Genomic DNA, 19,230 nt, shown 5'->3' with positions numbered 1-19,230 from the left:
TGCAGGACTTGCAGTTGTTGGAGGGAGCCCTCCCAGCAACCAAGTGTTAGGTGGAGTTTAGCTACAAAGGGAGGGCCTCCCAGTTGGGAACATTGTGGATGGGTGACTCTTGACAAATGGCTAGTTGTTGTTCTTGGCTGACCTGTGACAGCTTCGGCAGTGACCTTGCTATGGGCAGGACGACTAGTCAAGCTTAGCGGACAGTATTTTCTTCTCCCATTCTCGGGGGCCACCGCATATGCCTGACCATGTCTGTCTTTGTGTTCCTTTTTTAGGACAGATTTCTGCGTACACAAAGATGAACCATGTGACACCGTTGGTAAGTTGGGAAGCAGAATAATAATTTAGGGGGCTGCTGAACCCCGTGATAATCTGGAGACCTGGTAGCACTTACAGTCCGGAGGAGCTGTCCTCAGACAAACCCTGTCTTTCCTGCGGCCTCTTTTCTTGTAAACTGGTCCTTTGACTTCATGTGACTTCATCTTTTGTTCCTGGTAAGTGTTGAGGTTGCTCACGGCAGAAAGCATCAAGATGGATGTTGAATAAGGAAGATATGAAAAGTTAAACCCACGGGAGGTGCCCCCAGGCCTCAAGGTGACCGTGGTTGGGGGCACACTTGGCTCTGAGCCTCTTGGCCACTCACGCAGGCAGGGGACCCCACAGAGTTACACCATTGTAATGAGAGCTTCCCCGTTCGCTCTCATGCGTGCGGATGATCGTTACCAGTGTCCTAAGCGGTGAGGTGGGACTGTGCGGGTGTGAGGCTGGTCTCCTCCGCCAGGCTGGGCACCAGGCTCATTGCTTTCTGGTCACAAGGTCCCAAGACTGACACACAACACGGCAAGGCACGTTTTCCTTCTTCCCCTCCGGAGGCTCTCTCCTCTACCTTCACTTCCTCCCCCAGCTTTTCCCTGTTTGCCGTTTTCCCTTCTGTCCTATCTTCCTTAGTATCTGGCTTGTTCTTGACAGGTCATAAATTTCCACTTGGAACCAGTCTTTGAGCATAGGAATAGGGTGCTTGCTTAACAGGAAACAACACCAAGACAGTTTCTAATTTTGACAGCTATGGCACAAACCTTTATTCTCCAGGAGCTCAAAATATGGCACCACCAAGAGCAAGATTCTGAATGCGATGTGCTTAGAATTGCAGGAAAACAGTATAGGATCGACAAATGTATATTATTGTGGGATTCAAATGTTTAAAAACCTGTGCTTCCTAGGGAGTCCTAGCAGTGGGTAACCCTTCGCTCTGGCTCAGCCACATACGAGCTGGGTGACCTTGAGTAAATCTCCATAAAAACAGTCATTTTGCACTAGGTGACTTAAAAGGCCCTTCAAAATCGAGCATGATGCTCGCTAGCGTTCATGTCCCATTTTAGAGTTTACAAAATGATTTTTTTTTATATTCTATTTCATCAATCCCCTACACAAATGCAAGAGACAGGTGTCAAAAACTGACCAACCAACCCATGCTTCATTCTCTGGGGCCGTCTCCAGAAAGGAATCACTACCCTAAGCAACGTGAGCTGGGCTTCAACAGAGGGAGAGCTGATGCCCGTCGAACCCGTCAAAATCTGGTTGGGGCTAGACCAGTGCGGCTTGAGCTCGGTCCGTTGACAGAGCTGCGAAAGCATGTTGTGTCTTGAGGGTGCCGTTCTTTCCCCGTGTTCACGAGTCAGCTTCTGTGCTTGTGCTAGGAGGGGGCCCTGCCGCAGGCTCGCCCCCGAGGAGGTGCTGACCCATCAGATTGCCCATGCCTGTACCCCTTCCCCGAAAGACTCTGTGCCCTTCACCCGTGTGTCCTTCAGTGCCCAGCCCAGTCACCGCTGTTAATTGATTGAATGAATGAACGAGCAAATGAATCTGAATGCAGATGAAGGAACTCCAGCACTTCTGAATAACCAGCATTTTTTTTTTTTTTTAAAGATTTTATTTATTTATTTGACAGCGAGAGAGGGAATACAAGCAGGGGGAATGGGAGAGGGAGAAGCAGGCTTCCTGCGGAGCAGGGAGCCCGATGCGGGGCTCGATCCCAGGACCCCAGGATCATGACCTGAGCTGAAGGCAGACGCTTAACGACTGAGCCACCCAGGCGCCCCTGAATAACCAGCATTTTTATCACATGGTTTTCTTCCATAGGAATTTATAGCTGGCTCTTTTTTCTTTTGAGTATACAACTTTCCTGTCAACCATCCATTGTGATTACGTACTCTATTTCAGACCCCCTGTTGAAGAGCGGACAGCTAGTTCTGTCTTCTTTCTTTCTTCTACACCATGTCACCTTGGTACTTATATTCACCTGCTGGAGTTACTCTAACAAAACACCGTAGTCCGGGCGGCGTCAACAACAGAAATTTGTCTCGCGGTTTTAGAGGCTGGAGGTCCAAGATCAAGGTGTCAGCCCGGTCGGTTTCTCCGGAGGCCTCTCCCCTTGGCTTGCAGATGGCTCCCTTCTCCCTGTGTCTTCACGTGGTCTTCCCTGTGTGTGCTCGTGTCCTGATGACCTCTTCTTACAAGGACTCCAGTCAGATTAGCGCCCCACTCTCATGACCCCATTTAACCTTAATCACCTTTTTAAACACCCTATCTCCAAACACATTTACATCAGGGGTTAGCACTCCAACATATGAATTTCGGGGAGAGGGGGGCACCGTTCAGTCCATAACACTACTCATTTGACACTTTGCATACTGCTGGTGAAATCTTATGTCCTGTGTGACCTCCCAGGTGTGCATGCGTCTCATTTCCTCCACAAAATCTTTTAATTGCTTGGACCAGCTGTAATCATTCTTTATGTGACAGCCGCTTAGCTCAAGGCTGAACCAGCCCTGTCTCGTACTTCCTTATTGCATGCTCTTTCCAATACGTCGGTGATTTTCAGCTTCTATGAAGGAAATGAATCCCTTCCTTAAAAACAAAAAACAAAACAAAACAAAACTTACATGGTGCTTTTGTTTTAACGTGCCATAATTTATTTGTACTTATTATCAAGTCGGTTCATAAGAACAGTGGTGATTCCATGAAGAGAAAAATTTGAAAGCTGAGGTTATGACAGGTTTATAGCAGTCTCATCCAATTTATTTCTGTACTTTTTTTTTTACCTTTTATTTTGCAATAATTATAGAATCATTGACAGTTGCAAAAGAAGTTCAGAGAAGTCTCTTGTACCTATCACGTTGCTTTCTCCCATGGTTGCATCTTATGTAACCGTAGTGTATTTCCAAAACTGGGAAATTGATTGGCACAGTACAATGAGCTAGACTACAGATCCTACTCAGGTTTCACCGGTTTTTGCAGGAACTTGTTTCGGGGTATGTTTTTACATATGGCTCCATGCCATTTTGTTACGTATGTAGATTCATCCAACCACCAAGACAGTCAGGATCAGAACTGGTCCATCACCTCCAAGCAGCTCCCTTGGGCTGCTCCTGTAAATCTCCTTCTCCCTCCCCCTTTCCCTACCTCCTTCCCTCCCTTTCCTTAACCCCTGGCTACCGTGTATCTGTATTCCAACTCTATAATTTTGTCATTCCAGCATCCAATTTATTTTTGTATTTGTTTTGATTCCACAGAATGGAAAAACAATCTGAATCATATAGATATGTGGTTGCCAGTGCTAAGAGATTTTGAACAGCTATCTTCGGATCTCAGGGTCAGGCTTTGGCAGGAGGGGCTGTGCCCTCGGTTTTGCAGAAAATGGGATACTGTGGCACCTCGAGAAACTAGAAGCTTGGGGATTGCCGGTGTTTTAGAATTTGGCACATAATAGTGTTTTCTGTTTGCTTTCTTGGTTTGATTCAGGTATAAACTTACATACAGCAAAGGGTACAAATTTTGGTGGATTTTTAATTTATGCCTGTGCTTTTTTTTTTTTTTTAGTTTATCTTATATTTATTGAAATAGTTTTAAAGCAGCGCTTTGAATTCTCTTTTAACCTATTTTTCAAATGGTGGTAAATGTATATAACAAAATTTATACATAAAATCTTAACCATTTTTAAGTATGTAGTTCAGTGGCATTAGGCACATCCACGCTGTTGTACAATCATATGCCTGTATTCTCAAAACCACTACTCAGATTAAGGTATGGAATGTCATCAGCCCCCTCAGAGGTTCCCTCATGCCCCCTCCCAGCCACTCTCCCCACAAAGGTAACTTGCTGTTGTAAACGTTTTAACCACTGTCCTAAAAAGTAGCTTAGAATAGATTTCATTTTTATTTTTATTTATTTATTTTTAAAGATTTTATTTCTTCATTTGACAGAGACACAGCGAGAGCAGGAACACAAGCAGGGGGCATGGGAGAGGGAGAAGCAGGCTTCCGGCAGAGCAGGGAGCCTGATGCGGGGCTCGATCCCAGGACACTGGGATCATGACCTGAGCCGAAGGCAGACGCTTAATGACTGAGCCACCCAGGTGCCCCTACAATAGATTTCTTTCTTTCTTTTTTTTTTTTACTAAAGATTTTATTTATTTATTTGAGAGAGAGAGTGAGAGAGAGAAAGAGCACAAGAGGAGGGAGCGGGAGAGGGAGAAGCAGACTCCCTGCTGAGCAGGGAGCCCGATGCGGGACTCGATCCTGGGACTCCAGGATCATGACCTGAGCCGAAGGCAGTCGCTTAACCAGCTGAGCCACCCAGGTGCCCCCCTACAATAGATTTCAAAGTGAAATTCGAACGATTCATTTGGAGAACCTCTGAGGTAGCTAGTGGAGTTTGGGGTTCTGTTAAAAAATACTTCCCCTGCTCAGTCTGCATGAGCCCATTTCAGCAGACCAGGATCCTGATTGCGAGGAACAGGCAAAAAGGGCATTTACCAGAAGGGGGCTGCCCACGTGGGTGGCAGATCTGGTTGGAACACAGCACCCCAGGCAGCCCTGGCAGGTGAGGCTGTAGACGCCATGCAGAGGTCAGTGGCAGGGCCTGTGGGGGATGGCCTCCATCTGCCCCAACAACCGGCTGCTTGTCACCTGCCATCGGTCGTGTGGCCTGCAGCTCCTCAGCCCACCGGCACGGGCCTGAGGGAGGCTCTGGCTCTTTGCGCTTCCACGGCGGGTGGGGTGGGGGCAGTGGTACTTCCCACATCAGTGCACGGGAAGGCGTTCTCCAGAGGGGGTCGACGTGCTTTAGCCAGGGGGAAGGATGGATGCTGGACATTCCAGAACCACCAATGTCCACTACATCCCTGACCCTTTCGTGAAGATTGACATAGGAGAAATGCACGTGTCTGCAGCTTACTGTCTGTGCACGTTACAGGGATCCTGCTGACATAGGCAAGGAGGGCTTCCCTGGCCTTAGCTCCAAGGTGGTCCTGACCCCATGAGGGGAGAGGCCTCATCAAGCTGCCTGCACAGACGGATGAGCACGCTTTTAAAACAATCCTACCTGACGGACCCTCCCTCCCAAGCTCTGCCAGTCCTGGCCACTATGGAAGGAGAAGGGATGGCAGCACAGAGGTCCTGCTGATCTCCACCTTTTAGGAGGACACCTACAGGGAGAAAAGGCAATGCTTAACCTTTTTCCAGAAGGTTCTGGAAAAACAGCTTTGTTGCTAAGAGAAGCAGCTGCTTCACCCCTCACTGGGTGGTCCCTACTTTGCACACTTGAGACCTTGGCTTTGTGGGGGTGTGGGCTTTTCCTCCATTGAATTGCTTCATCCTGAGGAAAAAGCTGTCCTAGGCAAGAAGGAGTGTGAAGGGTCGAGACCTCTGGAAGCCTCTGTTCACCCTTCGCATTCCTCTTCCCAACGCACATACCTCTGGGCGTCTATAGGTGGTACCTGAGCAGACTGGATGATCAAACACATCTCAGTTACATGGCATTTGTCCAGGTCCCACCCTTAGCTGTAAACTGAGCTCTGGTGATTTTTTGTTTTGTTTTGTTTTTGGACAACAACCGTATTCAAGCTTCACGAATTTAGTTCTAATTATTGGGATTTGTATTTCTTCCTTGATCGCTCTCATTTTTTTAATTAATGGAAAAGCCTCCTTTCTCCCATTGCTGCCAAGTCAAGGGATGTGATATGTGATAATCCTGCACAAAAGGACAATGGAAATGTTCAGCGGCCTCATGAAATGTTTCACACACGCGGCCAGGGAGATGCCGCTGAGGGACTCCAAGACTGGTCCATGCACTGGGGCCCTGCTGCTCTGGACTGAGGGCCCCGTGGCTGTCCCTGAACCTGGGTGTCCCTGTGTGCCTCACAACGCTGGTGCTGAGCTCCCCGATAGGTCTGGGCAGCCCCGTGGGGTCGGAGCATCACCCACCAGGATGAAGCAGACATACCTGCTTTGGAAGTCTGTTTCAGGCCAGCCTCCAGGAGGCCACGGAAGGAAGATTTGCTGGGAAACCAGTGAGAGACGAGGGTGAGTGGGGCAAGTGTCCTAACACTGCACCTGTTGGGTTTTTATTAAATAAGAGCGTCAGAATTTCTGAACTATGTCACGTCTAATTAGGGCTTAGGCAAGAAAGTCTTGTATGTATTAAAAAACAACATCAAAACGTATCCCTCTGGCTGTACTTTATCCCCCCACCCTCATCACTCATCACTCTGGAGGACCTTTGGGTATTCCAGTCCTGGTGCTGTGGCTGAAAAACTGTGTAGACCCCTTTTGGAATTTCCTTCAGGATGCACATTCATTTTTTGGTGTTTTCCTGGTGTTGCTAGGCCTTCTTTCTGTGAGGGCAGTTTTGAATTATAGAGGTGTCAAAGGTTCTGTGTGCTGAATGCAGCCGGAAAGTACCGTTTGAGATAAAAATACAAAAGTTTTACTAGTAAGACTGAACTTCGGGTTTGTTTCTGAGAGCTTTCCTATGGGTTTGTTTGCTCTATTTTGTTATGCCTCGTGACCTGACAGACGTCAGGGTTCAGTTTTGCTTCAAAATTATTTGTCAGAAGTAGGCTCCAGATGTTTGTCCCCAAAGGGCAATTACCCCATTGAGTGAGCAAGCTCTGATGTGTCTTCCTTATAACCCCACCTCATTCTGGTCTCAGTGTCAGGCTGACACTGTCTACCTTAAGAGGCTTCCAGAAGAGAAGGCTTAACAATCGATGATATGTTAGTTGTCCCAAATCAGATGACCTGAGATCTTCAGCATGTTCATCTGTTTTTCAGAAGTTAGATTGGTATTTATAGTCAGGCTCTTGACCATGAGCTGTGATTTTTGTGTGTGTGAGGTTTTATGAAAGGCTTCAATTTTGGAAATCAAATATGCATGCATCATCTAGCAATCAGGGATTCAGACTGTTCGGGCAAGTGCTGCCTTCCTCCTCATACGAAGAAAAAAAAAAATTGGCCATCCTCTTAAGAGAGGACAGTTGCATTCTGTTAATGTGAGGGCTGTGCTCCCTGCGCATTCAGCTTGGATTTCTCAGCCAACAGAAATTATCTGGGAAAGCTAAATAGTATATACTTCAGGAGGCTGGCTTCTTCCTTCACCTGTGCAGGTTTAGAGTGGTTTCTCAAAAATGGCAAGTTGCGTCTGGATGTTGGAGAGGGTCTTCTAAAAGACCTTTGATGGAGCTGCCATGCCCAAGGAGAACAGAAGCGGGCAGGCACGGGGTGGGCCTGGCAGCGGCGGGGGGGGGTCCTCTGGCCTGTTTAGCGCTCTGGCTGTCCTGTGGCATGACCTGGAGATAGTGATTGGAGAGAATGAAAAGACGAACGAGTGTGTGTGTGTGTGTGTGTGTGTGTGTACATGCATGCATGCATACATATGTACGTACACACATACCCGGACACACGCACATGCCTAAGTGCGGCACGTATGGTGGAAGTGTGTGTAGTGGGTGTACGTACTTCCTGTACCTTGAAGTCTGGAGGGGCTTCCTTTGTGCTCACAAACTTCGGTGAGCTCCCCAGGAGGGAGCTGCCCTGACAGCGCCCACCAGCCCTGGCACTGACACAAGAGCCCAGGGCGGGAGGTTTCTGTTGGGGACTTGGCAGGAAGTCCCCCGCTGAAACCAGTTGCCCTGGGGGGACCAAATTCAACTTTTCTTCTTCCTTGTGCCAGGGTCACGTTTAAGGTTACATAATGGCCGAGATACGTTTTCCAGTGGTGACAAATACAGGGGGATGTTTTGCATGGGGTAGGCTCCCGCCAGCCCTTGGGAGATTGCGGCTCTGTTTCTTCTGGAACTATACAGAGACCAACAAAACACAGAGCCGTGCTTGATTGCCTTTAGGGCTGGAAAGCAAGAGGGCTGCACACAAGAGAGCTTGGCCCTGGCAGGGTTTCCAGCCGTGGTCCTTCAAATGCAGGCTTTGGAACCCCCTTCTATGTTAGCTCAGGAAGTAGATGCCTTGTGGACGGTGTCCTTCCCCGAGACTGCTGATTAGCACCGTTCCAGGTTCTGCACTCGGGTGGCTTGAAAGGGGCTCTGAAACCGATGCCCTTCCAGTTAGGTGGCCCCGATACACGAGGTGTTGGTGACCCTCCCTGCTGTCATTTATCATGGGCCTAGGCATGATATAGGCAGAGACTGTCCGTCTCCGTTGTTCTCTCTCTGTTTCCACCTCACGCCTGGAGGAGTGCTTTATGATGAGCTTGGACTGAAGTGGGATGCTGCATCTCATATTTGGCGTGGCTCTTCCTCAGGGCATGCAACTCTCAGTCAGTCCCGACCCTTTATTAGCTTTGTTAGAAACAACCACCAAAACCTCTCCTCAAATCGGGGGGGAAGGATAGGGAGTAGAATCATAAACAGGAAACTAGGTCTTCGTGAGATGCCTTTTGTGTAATTGTGAGTCCTGACGCACTCTTGGTGCCTGTGTGCTTCCTGCATGTTGAGAGCCTGAGGAGTGGGCCGAAGGTGAGGGGGCCGGTTTCACATCTGCCGCCGGTCCAGTGGGAACAAAGAATTGGAGAAGGGCTCCCACCGCTGCTTTCTTTACAGTGTGACCCTCATGGTGGTCCCTTGTACCACCCAAAGAACCCCGTCATCTCCACAGTGAACACTGAGCCATCCGCAGGGACCGCAGTTGGCTTGGTGTGATGGTCTGAGCATCAGCCCTGCACCTAGACGTGGGTTCGAGTCCTGCCTCCGCCACTGTCCTTGTGTGAGTCATCCCAAATCTCCAACTCTGTTTTCTCATCTATAAAATGGGAATAAGACTACCCAGGGTTATTCTGAGGGTGAAATGAGATGATTGATCACACCCGTTAGGATGGCTGTTGCCCAAAAGAACCCTAGAAAATACAAGTGATGGTGAAGATGTGGAGGTAAGGGGAGCCCTTATGTACCTCTATAGGGAAGGTATGGTTCATCTGCTATGGAAAATAGTATGGTGGTTCCTCAGAAAATAAAAATATCTGGGAATTCCTTCTCTAGATATATACCCAAGAGAAATGGGACTCGAACAGGTATTTCTACATCCACATTCATAGCAGCATTATTCACAAAGAAGTAACTCAGGTGTCCTCTGAACGGTGAATGGATAAAATACAGTGTGTGTGTGTGTGTATTACTCAGCCTTAAAAATGAAGGGTTTTCTGAGATATGCTATAACCTGGATAAAACTTGAAGGCATTATGTGAAATGAAATAAGCCTGTCACAAAAAGTCAAATAATGCATGATTCCATTTATGTGAGGTTCCTAGAATCAAAATCATGGAGAGAGAAAGTAGGACGGCAGAGGTTGGAGGGGAGGGAGAATGAAGAGTTAGTGTTTAGTGAGTGTTGAGTTTCAGTTTGGAAAGATGAAAAATCTCAGGGTGCCTGGATGGCTCAGTCGGTTAAGCATCTGCTTTCAGCTTGGGTCATGATCCCAGAGTCCTGGGATCAAGCCCCACATTGGGCTCCCTGCTCAGTGGGGGGCCTGCTTCTCCTTCTCCCTCTGCTGTTCCCCCTGCTTGTGCTCTCTCACTCTCTCTCTGTCAAATAAATAAAATCGTTAAAAAAAAAAAAAAAGAAAAAGATGAAAAAGCTCTCAAGATGGATGGTGGTGATGGTTGCACCACAATGTGAATGTATTTAATGCTATTGAAATGTGTACTTAAAAATGGTTAAAATGGTAAATTTTGTGTTATATATACTAAAATAGTTTAATTTTTTTTTATTTAAGATTTTATTTATATGAGAGAGAGAGAGAGAGACAGAGTGAGAGAGAGCATGAGAGCTGGGTGAGGAGCAAAGGGAAAAGCAGACTCCCCACTGAGCCGGGAGCCTGATGCAGGGCTCCATCCCAGGACTCTGGGATCATGACCTGAGCCGAAGGCAGATGTTTAACCGATGAGCCACTGTGGTGTCCCTACAATTTTCTTTTTTTTGAGGCGAGATGACCAAAAGAGCAAAGTTACGAATTTTGTGTACTACCCCCTTCTCAAGATTTCTTCTAAGAAGAATCGGTCAGGATGGAAGAAGTACAATTTCCAGAGAAGGGGGTTCTTTCTTGTGCTTCCCTCCCTGGGAGGCCGGGTGGGAGGTGAGGAGCTATAAGCCGCTGCGGGACCTTGGGGAGTATGCAGGGCACAGCAGGGAGGGAGGAAGAGATGAACCTGTACAGGCTGGGAGAGGATGAGGCTCTGGGTCCGGGGAAGAGTCAAGAGAGGAGAGAGCATTCTAAGAAGCATTGCTGGGGGGTTGAATTATAGAGCCTTCTTTAATATTCTTAGAGAGATGCAAGTAGGAATTAGGGGACCCTTTGCAAGTTTCTTTGGTTGCTTAGTGTGCTTCTTTGGCTTAGATTCCTGGGCCAGATTGGACCATGCAGGCCACTGAGACTTAGTGAAGTGTTACCGCTGATATTTTGGGACCATAGGCCATCGTCATCTGTGTCTGGTATTAAAATCATCACTTTACAGTTGAGCCAAGAGTTCACTTTCTCAGTGACTGTTCAACTGTTGGATTCATGGTGTAGAGAGCTGGGGTTGGTCACATTCAAGCCATGTGGTTAATGCTCAGAATTAACCACAGGGTAGGATGTGTGTGACCTTCCAGAGGCGGAACTACAATTTGGGGAAGTATGTTTGTTCCTTGTATAGTTCAGGCAGTTGGCCAGAATCCTGTGGTCTTTGTGAGCTCCTTAAATTGAAGAATCCCAGCTCCCCTGTATGAAGTTGAAAGTTGGATCTGAGTTTTCTAGCTCAGTTTCTACAAATATGCAGCTCGAGACTTAAGAGTGCTTCAGGACAGGGAGAGGAGGTCATGTCAGGCCAGCCTATGGGTCTGTTCTGTTGCAGACACCAGATCTGGGCCTGGCTATTATTTAGGGTTTGGATTCAAACAGCCTTGGAATTACTGGCATAGACAACTTGGATCAGAAATTCTTGACAAGTGCTGTTGTGGGGGGAGGGGCTCCATTGATGCACCAGAAAGGCTGAGTCCTGGCTGGGAAGGGCTGAGTCCTGGTTAAGAAGGGGCTGAGTCATGGTTAGGAAGGGCTGAGTCCTGGTTAGGAGGGAGTGAGTCCTGGTTAGGAAGGGTTGAGCCATCGTTAGGAAGGGGCTGAGTTCTGGCTAGAAAGGTCCAAGTCCTGGTTAGAAAGGTCTGAGTCCTGGTTGGGAAGGGGCTGGGTCCTGGTTAGGAGAGACTGAGTCCTGGTTAGGAAGTGTCTGAGTTCTGGTTGGAAAGGGGCTGAGTCCTGGTTAGGAAGGGCTAAGTCTTGGTTAAGAAGGGGCTGAGTCATGGTTAGGAAGGGATAAGTTCTGGTTAGGAAGGGCTGAATCCTGGTTAGGAGGGAGTGAGTCCTGGTTAGGAAGGGTTGAGCCATCGTTAGGAAGGGGCTGAGTTCTGGCTAGAAAGGTCTGAGTCCTGGTTGGGAAGGGGCTGGGTCCTGGTTAGGAGAGACTGAGTCCTGGTTAGGAAGTGTCTGAGTTCTGGTTGGAAAGGGGCTGAGTCTTGGTTAGGAAGGGCTGAGCCATCATTAGGAAGGGACTGAGTTCTGGTTAGAAAGATCCGCGCCATGGTTAAGAAGAGGCTGAGCCATGGTTGGGAAGGGACTGAACCATGGTTAGGAAGGGGCTGAGTCCTGGTTAGAAAGGTCTGAGTCCTGGTTAGGAAGGATCTGAGTCCTGGTTGGGAAGGTGTGAGTCTTGGTTAGGAAGGACTGAGCCATCATTAGGAAGGGGCTGGGTCCTGGTTAGGAGAGATCGAGTCCTGGTTAGGAAGTGTCTGAGTTCTGGTTGGGAAGGGACTGAGTCCTAGTTGGGAAAGGGCTGGGTCCTGGTTGGGAAAGGGCTGAGTTAGGAGGGACTGAGTCCTGGTTAGGAAGGGTCTGAGTGCTGGTTAGGAAGAGTCTGAGTCCTGGGCCCATCCTGAGGGTAGGGCTAATTTCCCCAGAGGGGAAATTTACTGTCTCCTGCTCTGAGAGTAGTGAGGCCCCGATGGGTGGGATTCATATCTGATTTCTTTATCAAGTCGAGTAAATAAGGGCGATATGTCCTTGTCCACCCTCCTCCTGGCCACACCGGCCTTCTCTTTGCAGTGCCCTGGCCCTCGGTCCAACAGCACAAGGCAGGTTAAGGAACCCGGCGGCTCAGGAGACATTCACGTGTGGACAAGGTGCCAGACTCTGTGGCTCTGGAGCACTTCTCTGGGGCTCCCTCCTCCAGGATCCTCTTCTCTGCTCACATCCACAAAAGGTAGCCTCTTCCAGCTCTTCAGCCCCCTTACAGCTCCTCTTGGTCACGAGCACTGTCTTCACCAGCTTGGGCTGCCTTAGCAGAACACCCCAGGCTGGCCGGCTTCAACCACAGACATTTGTTTCTCACAGCTCCGGAGGCTGGGAAGTCCCAGATCAAGGTGCCGGCCAATTCGGTGTCTGCTGAGGTCCAGCTTCCCAGCTTGCTGATGACCACTGAGTCCTCACTGGCGGAGAGCGAGCCAGTGAGCCCGGTCTGTCTTCCTCTTCTTAGAAGGACACTCATCCCGCCATGGGGGCTCCACCCCTGTGACTCATCTAAATCTGATCATCTCCCAAAGGCCCCCACCTCCTGAAAGCACCCCACTGGGGGTCAGGACCTCCATAAATGACTTTGGCGGGGGGCACGCAAACATGCAGCCATAGCAGGCAGCGGCAGGTGACAGTAGCACCTCACAAGCCTGGGGGTGGTGCCAAGATGCATCCAAGCCTTCTTTGAACTTCCCCTTGGAATGGGGAGGGGCTTTGCTCTCAACAGAGCCTTCTGCTGTATCCCCGCACCGGCCCCGGGTGGACAGATGGCGTGCATGCTGCTGCTTGGCCTGTTTTCCAGGGGTGAGGGGGCTGCCACCACTGTTTGTCGGGGACTTTGGTGTCAGATGCTTCATGCTCGTAATTCATTTAATCCTCCCGAATCTCTGAGGAAGTGCTGCTAATTTCACCTGTGGGGAAACTGAGGCACGGGGCGATAACTAGCTTGCCCAGAGCCCCACACCACGTGTTAAGTGGTGGAGCCAACACTTGACCCCAGACTGTTTAGTTCCAGTCTTTTAACTCTTTCTTGCCTTTCAATAGCCTTTTAAGTGAAGTATCATTATTCCTGTGAGCAGATGGGGAAACTGAGCCCCCAAAAGGATACATTCTTGTCTGAAATTATACCATTAATGAGTGACAGCTGATATCGAAGGAACTCACTGGAAAGCCTGAGGGTTTAACTCCTCTAACTCTCTTGCCACATTTGTGCCCATTTGGTTTTCTCTTTCCATCATGATGTGTACCCAGCATGGCCTTCTTTTCCCAGTCTCTCTCCTGCACTGTTTTCAGAATTGACCTTTGTCCTTGCAGATACTTTGCTTCTCCAGGCTTTACATTCATGCATATTTTTTGAGTACCCGTTATGTGCGAAGCACTGCTCCAAGCCTGGGGACAGTAGAGGTACAAAACCAAGGCCCCTGTCTTTGTGGCACTGACATTTGAGCGGAGGGGATGGCTGTGTGTGATCTAGAAGTAAACTCAAGAGTAGGAGTAGAAATCATCGGTGAAGAGGAAAAGTAGGGAAGGGGCATCAGGATTTGGGGAGGTGGGACTTCCGATTTTAGCTGGAGTGGCCAAGGACTTTGGTGAGAGGGTGACATTTGGCAATCAGACTCTTCGCCTGTAGTCTCTTTGGCCGGCCAGGGCTTCTAGAGGTATTGACGTTAACCATGCCACAAATACTAATCTCTAAGAGCAAAGGGAGGGTCCCCAGGGTGAGCAGCCATCCCACAGTGGGGACCAGCAGGGCATCCCCGGCCCCCTTCACCTCTGCCTTCCTTATGCAGGACCCTTGGCTCTGCTTCTCAGCCACAGTCAGACCTGGGTTTGGGTCCTCACACTGCTGTTTACTTGATATTGGGCATGTCACTTAATAAACTTAGCAGTCCTCAGTTGCCCTATCTGTAGGGGATCTCGACATCCCCCTGCAGGCTTGTCCCCCGCCCCACGTGCCTGTGGGGAACCCTGATTGATGGCGAGTGCTCTGCACATCTTGTCTGCCTCCTTTCAGTTGGCCCCAGGCCTTCCTGCCCCGCCGCCCCCAGCCTGTCCCTGTGTGGGTCTTCTGGAAAGGGCGCTGGGGCAGGGCTTCAGAGCAAGTCCGGTTGATGGCTCCTCAGGCAGGAGTCACAGTGTGAGCGGGGACAGCTGAGACAAAGGGTAGACGCCGGGGGGCCTGATGTTTATTGAGGTTTTCCCAGCTGCCGGGTGCTGTGCCGGCACCTCGTGTCGAAGGTACAGCTTCCTGGCAGATGAAGGAGCCAATGCTGAGTTTACCCCAAGTTGCACGGCGGCAAGTGTGGGCCAGCCTGACCCCCGATCTGTGCTTGTGCCAGAGCAGGGAGCTGACTCCGGGGCAAGGTCGTGGACGCCTCAGCGGGGGGAGAGCCCGGCTCGCAGGTTTGGATTTGAGTCTGGGCCGGGAGGGAGTGGAAGTTTGGAAGTTTCCAACATGGCCTCTGGTTTTTCCCCAGGCCTGTGTCAAGAATCCCAGCTCTGCTAACCATGGAAACCCGGGCAAGTGGCTTGTCCTCAAGTTTCAGTTTCCTGGGGCACAATGTAAAATGGGCACAATGATAATGCCTCTTTGTGTGGTAGGTGTGGAAAGGAAATGAGACAGTGTAGGCAGAGGGCCTAGAACTCACAACAAATGCTCCATCTGCGCAGGCTCTGTTGGCCTTGTTTCGGTGCCCCTTGCCCCCGACAGGTGTCAGAAGAGGACCCGGAAGTCCTCTGTCTCCTGCTGTTCAGGAAGAGAGGTGCTCAAAGCTGATGTGTCTTAAAGGGGGATCTCTGACCACAGCTTTAGCACCACCTGGGCAGGTGGTAGAGATGCACATTCTTGGCCCCGCCCAAGCCCTTCTGTAGCTGGGTTTCTTTGCAGTCTGTTTTCACAAGCTCTCGGGGGATTCTGATGTGCTCTCAGATTTGAGAACCACTGACCTACACCTTGGCAGTACCAGAGAAACAGGACTGAATTCTACTGGGGCGGGGGTGGGTGTGGGTGTGGGTGTGTGTAGGGTGGGAGGGGACAAGGGGATCTTCGCCTGCCAGCTCAGTGAAGCTAGATAGATGCCCAGCAGCGGAACCAGGGCGGCACATTGTGGACCCCTTCCCCAGTGTCGGCACCGCTGACTTCCTCCCCTGAGCAGGCTCTAATATTCTGGTCAGTAGAATCCTCGCCCTGTCACTGCTGAAGAAGACACTGTCCCGGAATACTATTCTGCCATCCCCCCCCCACCCCCTCCCTGCCTGCCCCCCCTGCCCCCTCCCCCGAGAGAATCTTCTGGCTTCCTGCCCCCCTGCGGGGCCATTTGGGCCTTTTTCTCAAATTGCCAAAAGGTGCTGCTTTTACTTTTCCCACGCATTCCAGGGTTTTTTTGGTTTGTTTGTTTTGTTTTTTTTACTCTATGAAAATGATTAGCGGTTTTTGCTTTTGTTTTTTTCGGAAGAGCCAATTCAACTTACTGCTTCCCTCTCTCATGTTCTCACCACTTTTCTCTTGTTTGGTGTCCTACTATTCCAGATAGGTCTTACTGTCTCCGGTGCCCCATGGTTACAAATCAGCACCAAACAGCTGTGCCTGGGCCGTAGAGGGGGCTGCCTTGGGAGGCCTGTGGCTCCCCCCACCCCCCCAGCCACCTGGCTGGGCTGCTGATGAAGTGGAGGGGTTCCCTCCCGGAGCCCCCGGGGCCGGTCTCTTCGGGGGGCTGGTTACAGCATTTCTGTTGCCACAGAGCTCCGGTTGCCAAGGTAAACGTAAGTTTTGAGATAAAGTGGAAACCGCAAGAGGTTTTGTTTTTTTTTTTTATCTTGGAAAAGGAAATCAATAAGACAGTCGCTGTGTTGGGCCAAGCAGTCTTTTTCCTCCATGCCCAGATTTGCACGGGGTGCGTGTAAAAGTCAGGGAGAGCTGTGGACGCAGGGATTATGGCTAAGGCCCCGGAGGCAGGTCACAGAAGCAGGAGGAGGGGCTCTGGAGGCACGCTGGCTCCGCTCCCTGCTCCCTACTAGCCTGTGACCTCGGGTTTCTTCCCTGCACCCTCCTCAGCGGTGGAATCGGGATGGGGGTGGCTGCCCGCCTGGCAGGGTGCTCAGGAGTGAGTAGGCCCACAAATGTAAAGCATTTGGCCCAGCGCCTGCCTGCCTTGTGGAAAGTGGTGGCTGTGATTTTTATTAGCCATTTCTAGGAGTCGACTGGCCATCTCATAGTCTGTGTTTCAGAAGGCACCTGGTAGGTCTGACCCACCGGCAGTTCCCATCTGCTGTGCCTTCAGAACAGATTCTGATTAAAAGATTCTCTTTTAAGCACACCCGCTGCTTCCCCTGTGGTCCAGGCCTTGTCTCCAGGCCTCCGTGGTGCCCCCCCCCCCCCCCAGCTCATTCTTAGGTGATAACCAGAGGGTTCCTTTTAAAACATAAATCAGATCACGGGAATTCCTTGCTTAAACTCCTCCGGTGGCTTTGGATAAAATCCACAGACCTGCGGGCCCCAGAACATTGTGGCCCATGGTTCCCTTACTGACCTCTCCTCCCAGTGCCCATGGCCTCGCTCACCTGTGCCTGCCCCCTGTTCCTCCCTTGCCAAGCTTGCCGCTGTATCAGGGCTTTGCACCTGCTCTTGCTGGGCTGGGCATGCTCTCCCGCTGACGTCTCTTTGGCTCACTCTCTCCTTCCTTCGGGTCTGTGTTCAGATAGCATCTGAGAGAGGCGGAAGTGGCCTCTCTATTCCCTGCTCAGTTAATTGGTACCCCAGATTATTTGTTTATCTGTGTGCTATCGGCCTCTGCAACAGGAGCACAAACCCTGAGAAGATAATGCTTTGTTTTCATGTCCCCATTATATTCCCAGCCCCAGTACGTGATGGCTCCATGAATGTTTATTGTATAACTGAATGAATGAATTAAAATGAATTTGTTGAACAGGTAAATTGGCAGTGGTATCGGGAGAGATTAAGAGCTCATGTCCCACCACTAGGGGGTTTTCAGTTCCCTTGATGACTCCAGCTTACCATCTTAAAAGAAGATGCCCAGGGTCGCCTGAGTGGCTCAGTTAAGTGTCCGACCCTTGATTGTGGCTCAGGTCATGATCTCACGGTCATGAGATAGAGCCCCGTGTCAGGATCCCCGCTGGGTGTGGAGCCTGCTTGGGATTCTCTCTCTCCCTCTCTCTCTGCCCCTCCCCACCGTGCTTTGCGTGTGCAGGTGCTTCCTCTCAAAAAAAAGGGGGGGATGCCCAATATAACCTTCCAAAATGTTAATCTTCCGTAAAGGAGCTTCAGATGCAACTGATAGTTGTTAAATATTTAGATAGCTCCACTTTTAAGAAATAAAACAATGCAGTGGGGCTGGATGGTTAAGAAGGGTGTACCTCCCGTGGGCATACCTGAGGTGGCCCTTCTACCTGTGAAACGGTGGGCATTTGGCTGAATATGTGCTGCCTCAAACGTGATCTTAAGAGCAAGGGAAATGGTGTCCACACAGAAGTGTTTCGAGGATGAGAGGAGATGAAGCCCAGCGTGTGATCTGCAGGTAAGGCGTGCTCAATCCGTGTTAGCCTGCGTCACCCTTACCCCTCTGTGGCAGCAGCTGGTCAGGTGGCGGGCTGGGAGGGTGTGCAGCGGGAGGCAGGACACCGTTCTGCTGACTCTGGGCCTGACCCTGGCCCCCCCGGCCCTCGCGGCCCCCCTAGGTTTCCCAGCACAAGCAGGGAGTGGCACCGTTCATGTTGCGTCTGTGTCCTGCCAGCATGTTTTTGATTAAGAAGAGAACAGGCGTCCTGGGAGTGCATATAACCTCTCTGCATGACTTGATGTTGGTCTAGGAATACCAGAGAATTCATTCCGGATCTGGCACCGTTTTCATCTCCCTCTGGCTTCCAAAGCCCATGGATGCGTCCACGCCCAGGACTTGAATGTCACCTCTGCCTTTGGGGGAGGGCGGGGATGCAGGTTGGCGGTGGGGAGGTGGCTGCAGAGGAGAAGCCGAGCCTCCCATGCTGACTCCACACGGCAGGCAGGGGTCCCACCTGGAGGGATTGGCTCCCCATGCGCGTCTGGGGCTGTACTGGGCCTCTTGCAGAAAGTTTTGCCTTCTGAAATGTGCAGCGAAATCTGGAACTGCCTTCTGGGCAGGTATCCCCAGCCCAACCCAGTTTTTCTGCTTATCTTATTCTGACCATAAATTCCTTCATTACTTCAGCTGAGGGAAAACAAGCCTTGACTCTTAAGACAGTTCAAGTGGGGCTAAGGTCTCCTTGATTCATTTTTGCTGACTTATTAAGTTCTAGAGTAAGTATAATTTATTAAGTAGGACGAAGGTTCAGGAATTAGACGTGGAGACTAATGAAGGAGAACGATGCCAAGGATTTATTCTCCATCTGTGCTCAGCCCAAATTTGGGCTCCAAAGAAGAAAACTGGTGAGGAATTCCTATACATCATTGAAGTCTCCAGGGGATTACCATAAGATTACATAATACAATCGTGGCTGACTCTGAGGCCAGAGAATGTATGCTCAAAGCTCACAAGAAAGCAGACAAGAGAAGACTCTTTCGGGCAAGACTGAGTGAGTTCAGGGAAAGCCTATACCTGACCAGCCAGGCAAGCGATTCCAAACACCTCCTGCCCTGAGAAAGCAGGGGCATGCTGGGAAATTACTCAGCGTGTGACATCAGCTCTGGAGAAGGCCTTTTAATCCCAACTGAGAGGCCAGCTGGTGAAACACTTAGAACAATGTGGTCCGATCACAGACGGTCCTTGGAGAAGGGAGCAAGGTCTCCTGTCCCGGCCAGGCCGGCTGCTGAGAGGTGCCGCGCATTTCTGTAAGCAGGCAATTATCA

At 50.2% G+C, this 19,230-nt stretch overlaps 1 protein-coding gene across 2 annotated transcripts in view; it reads left to right on the top strand.

The window, feature by feature from the left end:
* The window catches only part of ADAMTS17 (ADAM metallopeptidase with thrombospondin type 1 motif 17), a 343,861-nt gene that overhangs the window by 83,634 nt on the left and 240,997 nt on the right, over window positions 1–19,230 (top strand). For both annotated transcript variants that reach the window (XM_064569986.1, XM_064569985.1), the window contains exon 7: window positions 276–319. In XM_064569986.1, the coding sequence (XP_064426056.1) occupies window positions 276–319 (44 nt within the window). The remainder of the gene's footprint in view (window positions 1–275; window positions 320–19,230) is intronic.

This window comes from Mirounga angustirostris, unplaced genomic scaffold, assembly GCF_029215605.1.
Source record: "Mirounga angustirostris isolate CCGP_5_RB_7025 unplaced genomic scaffold, mMirAng1.0.hap1 SCAF_9, whole genome shotgun sequence".
Classification (NCBI taxonomy): Eukaryota; Metazoa; Chordata; class Mammalia; order Carnivora; family Phocidae; genus Mirounga; species Mirounga angustirostris.
Note: the sequence above shows the minus strand (reverse complement) of the source record. Positions and strands in the feature narration are given on the sequence as shown.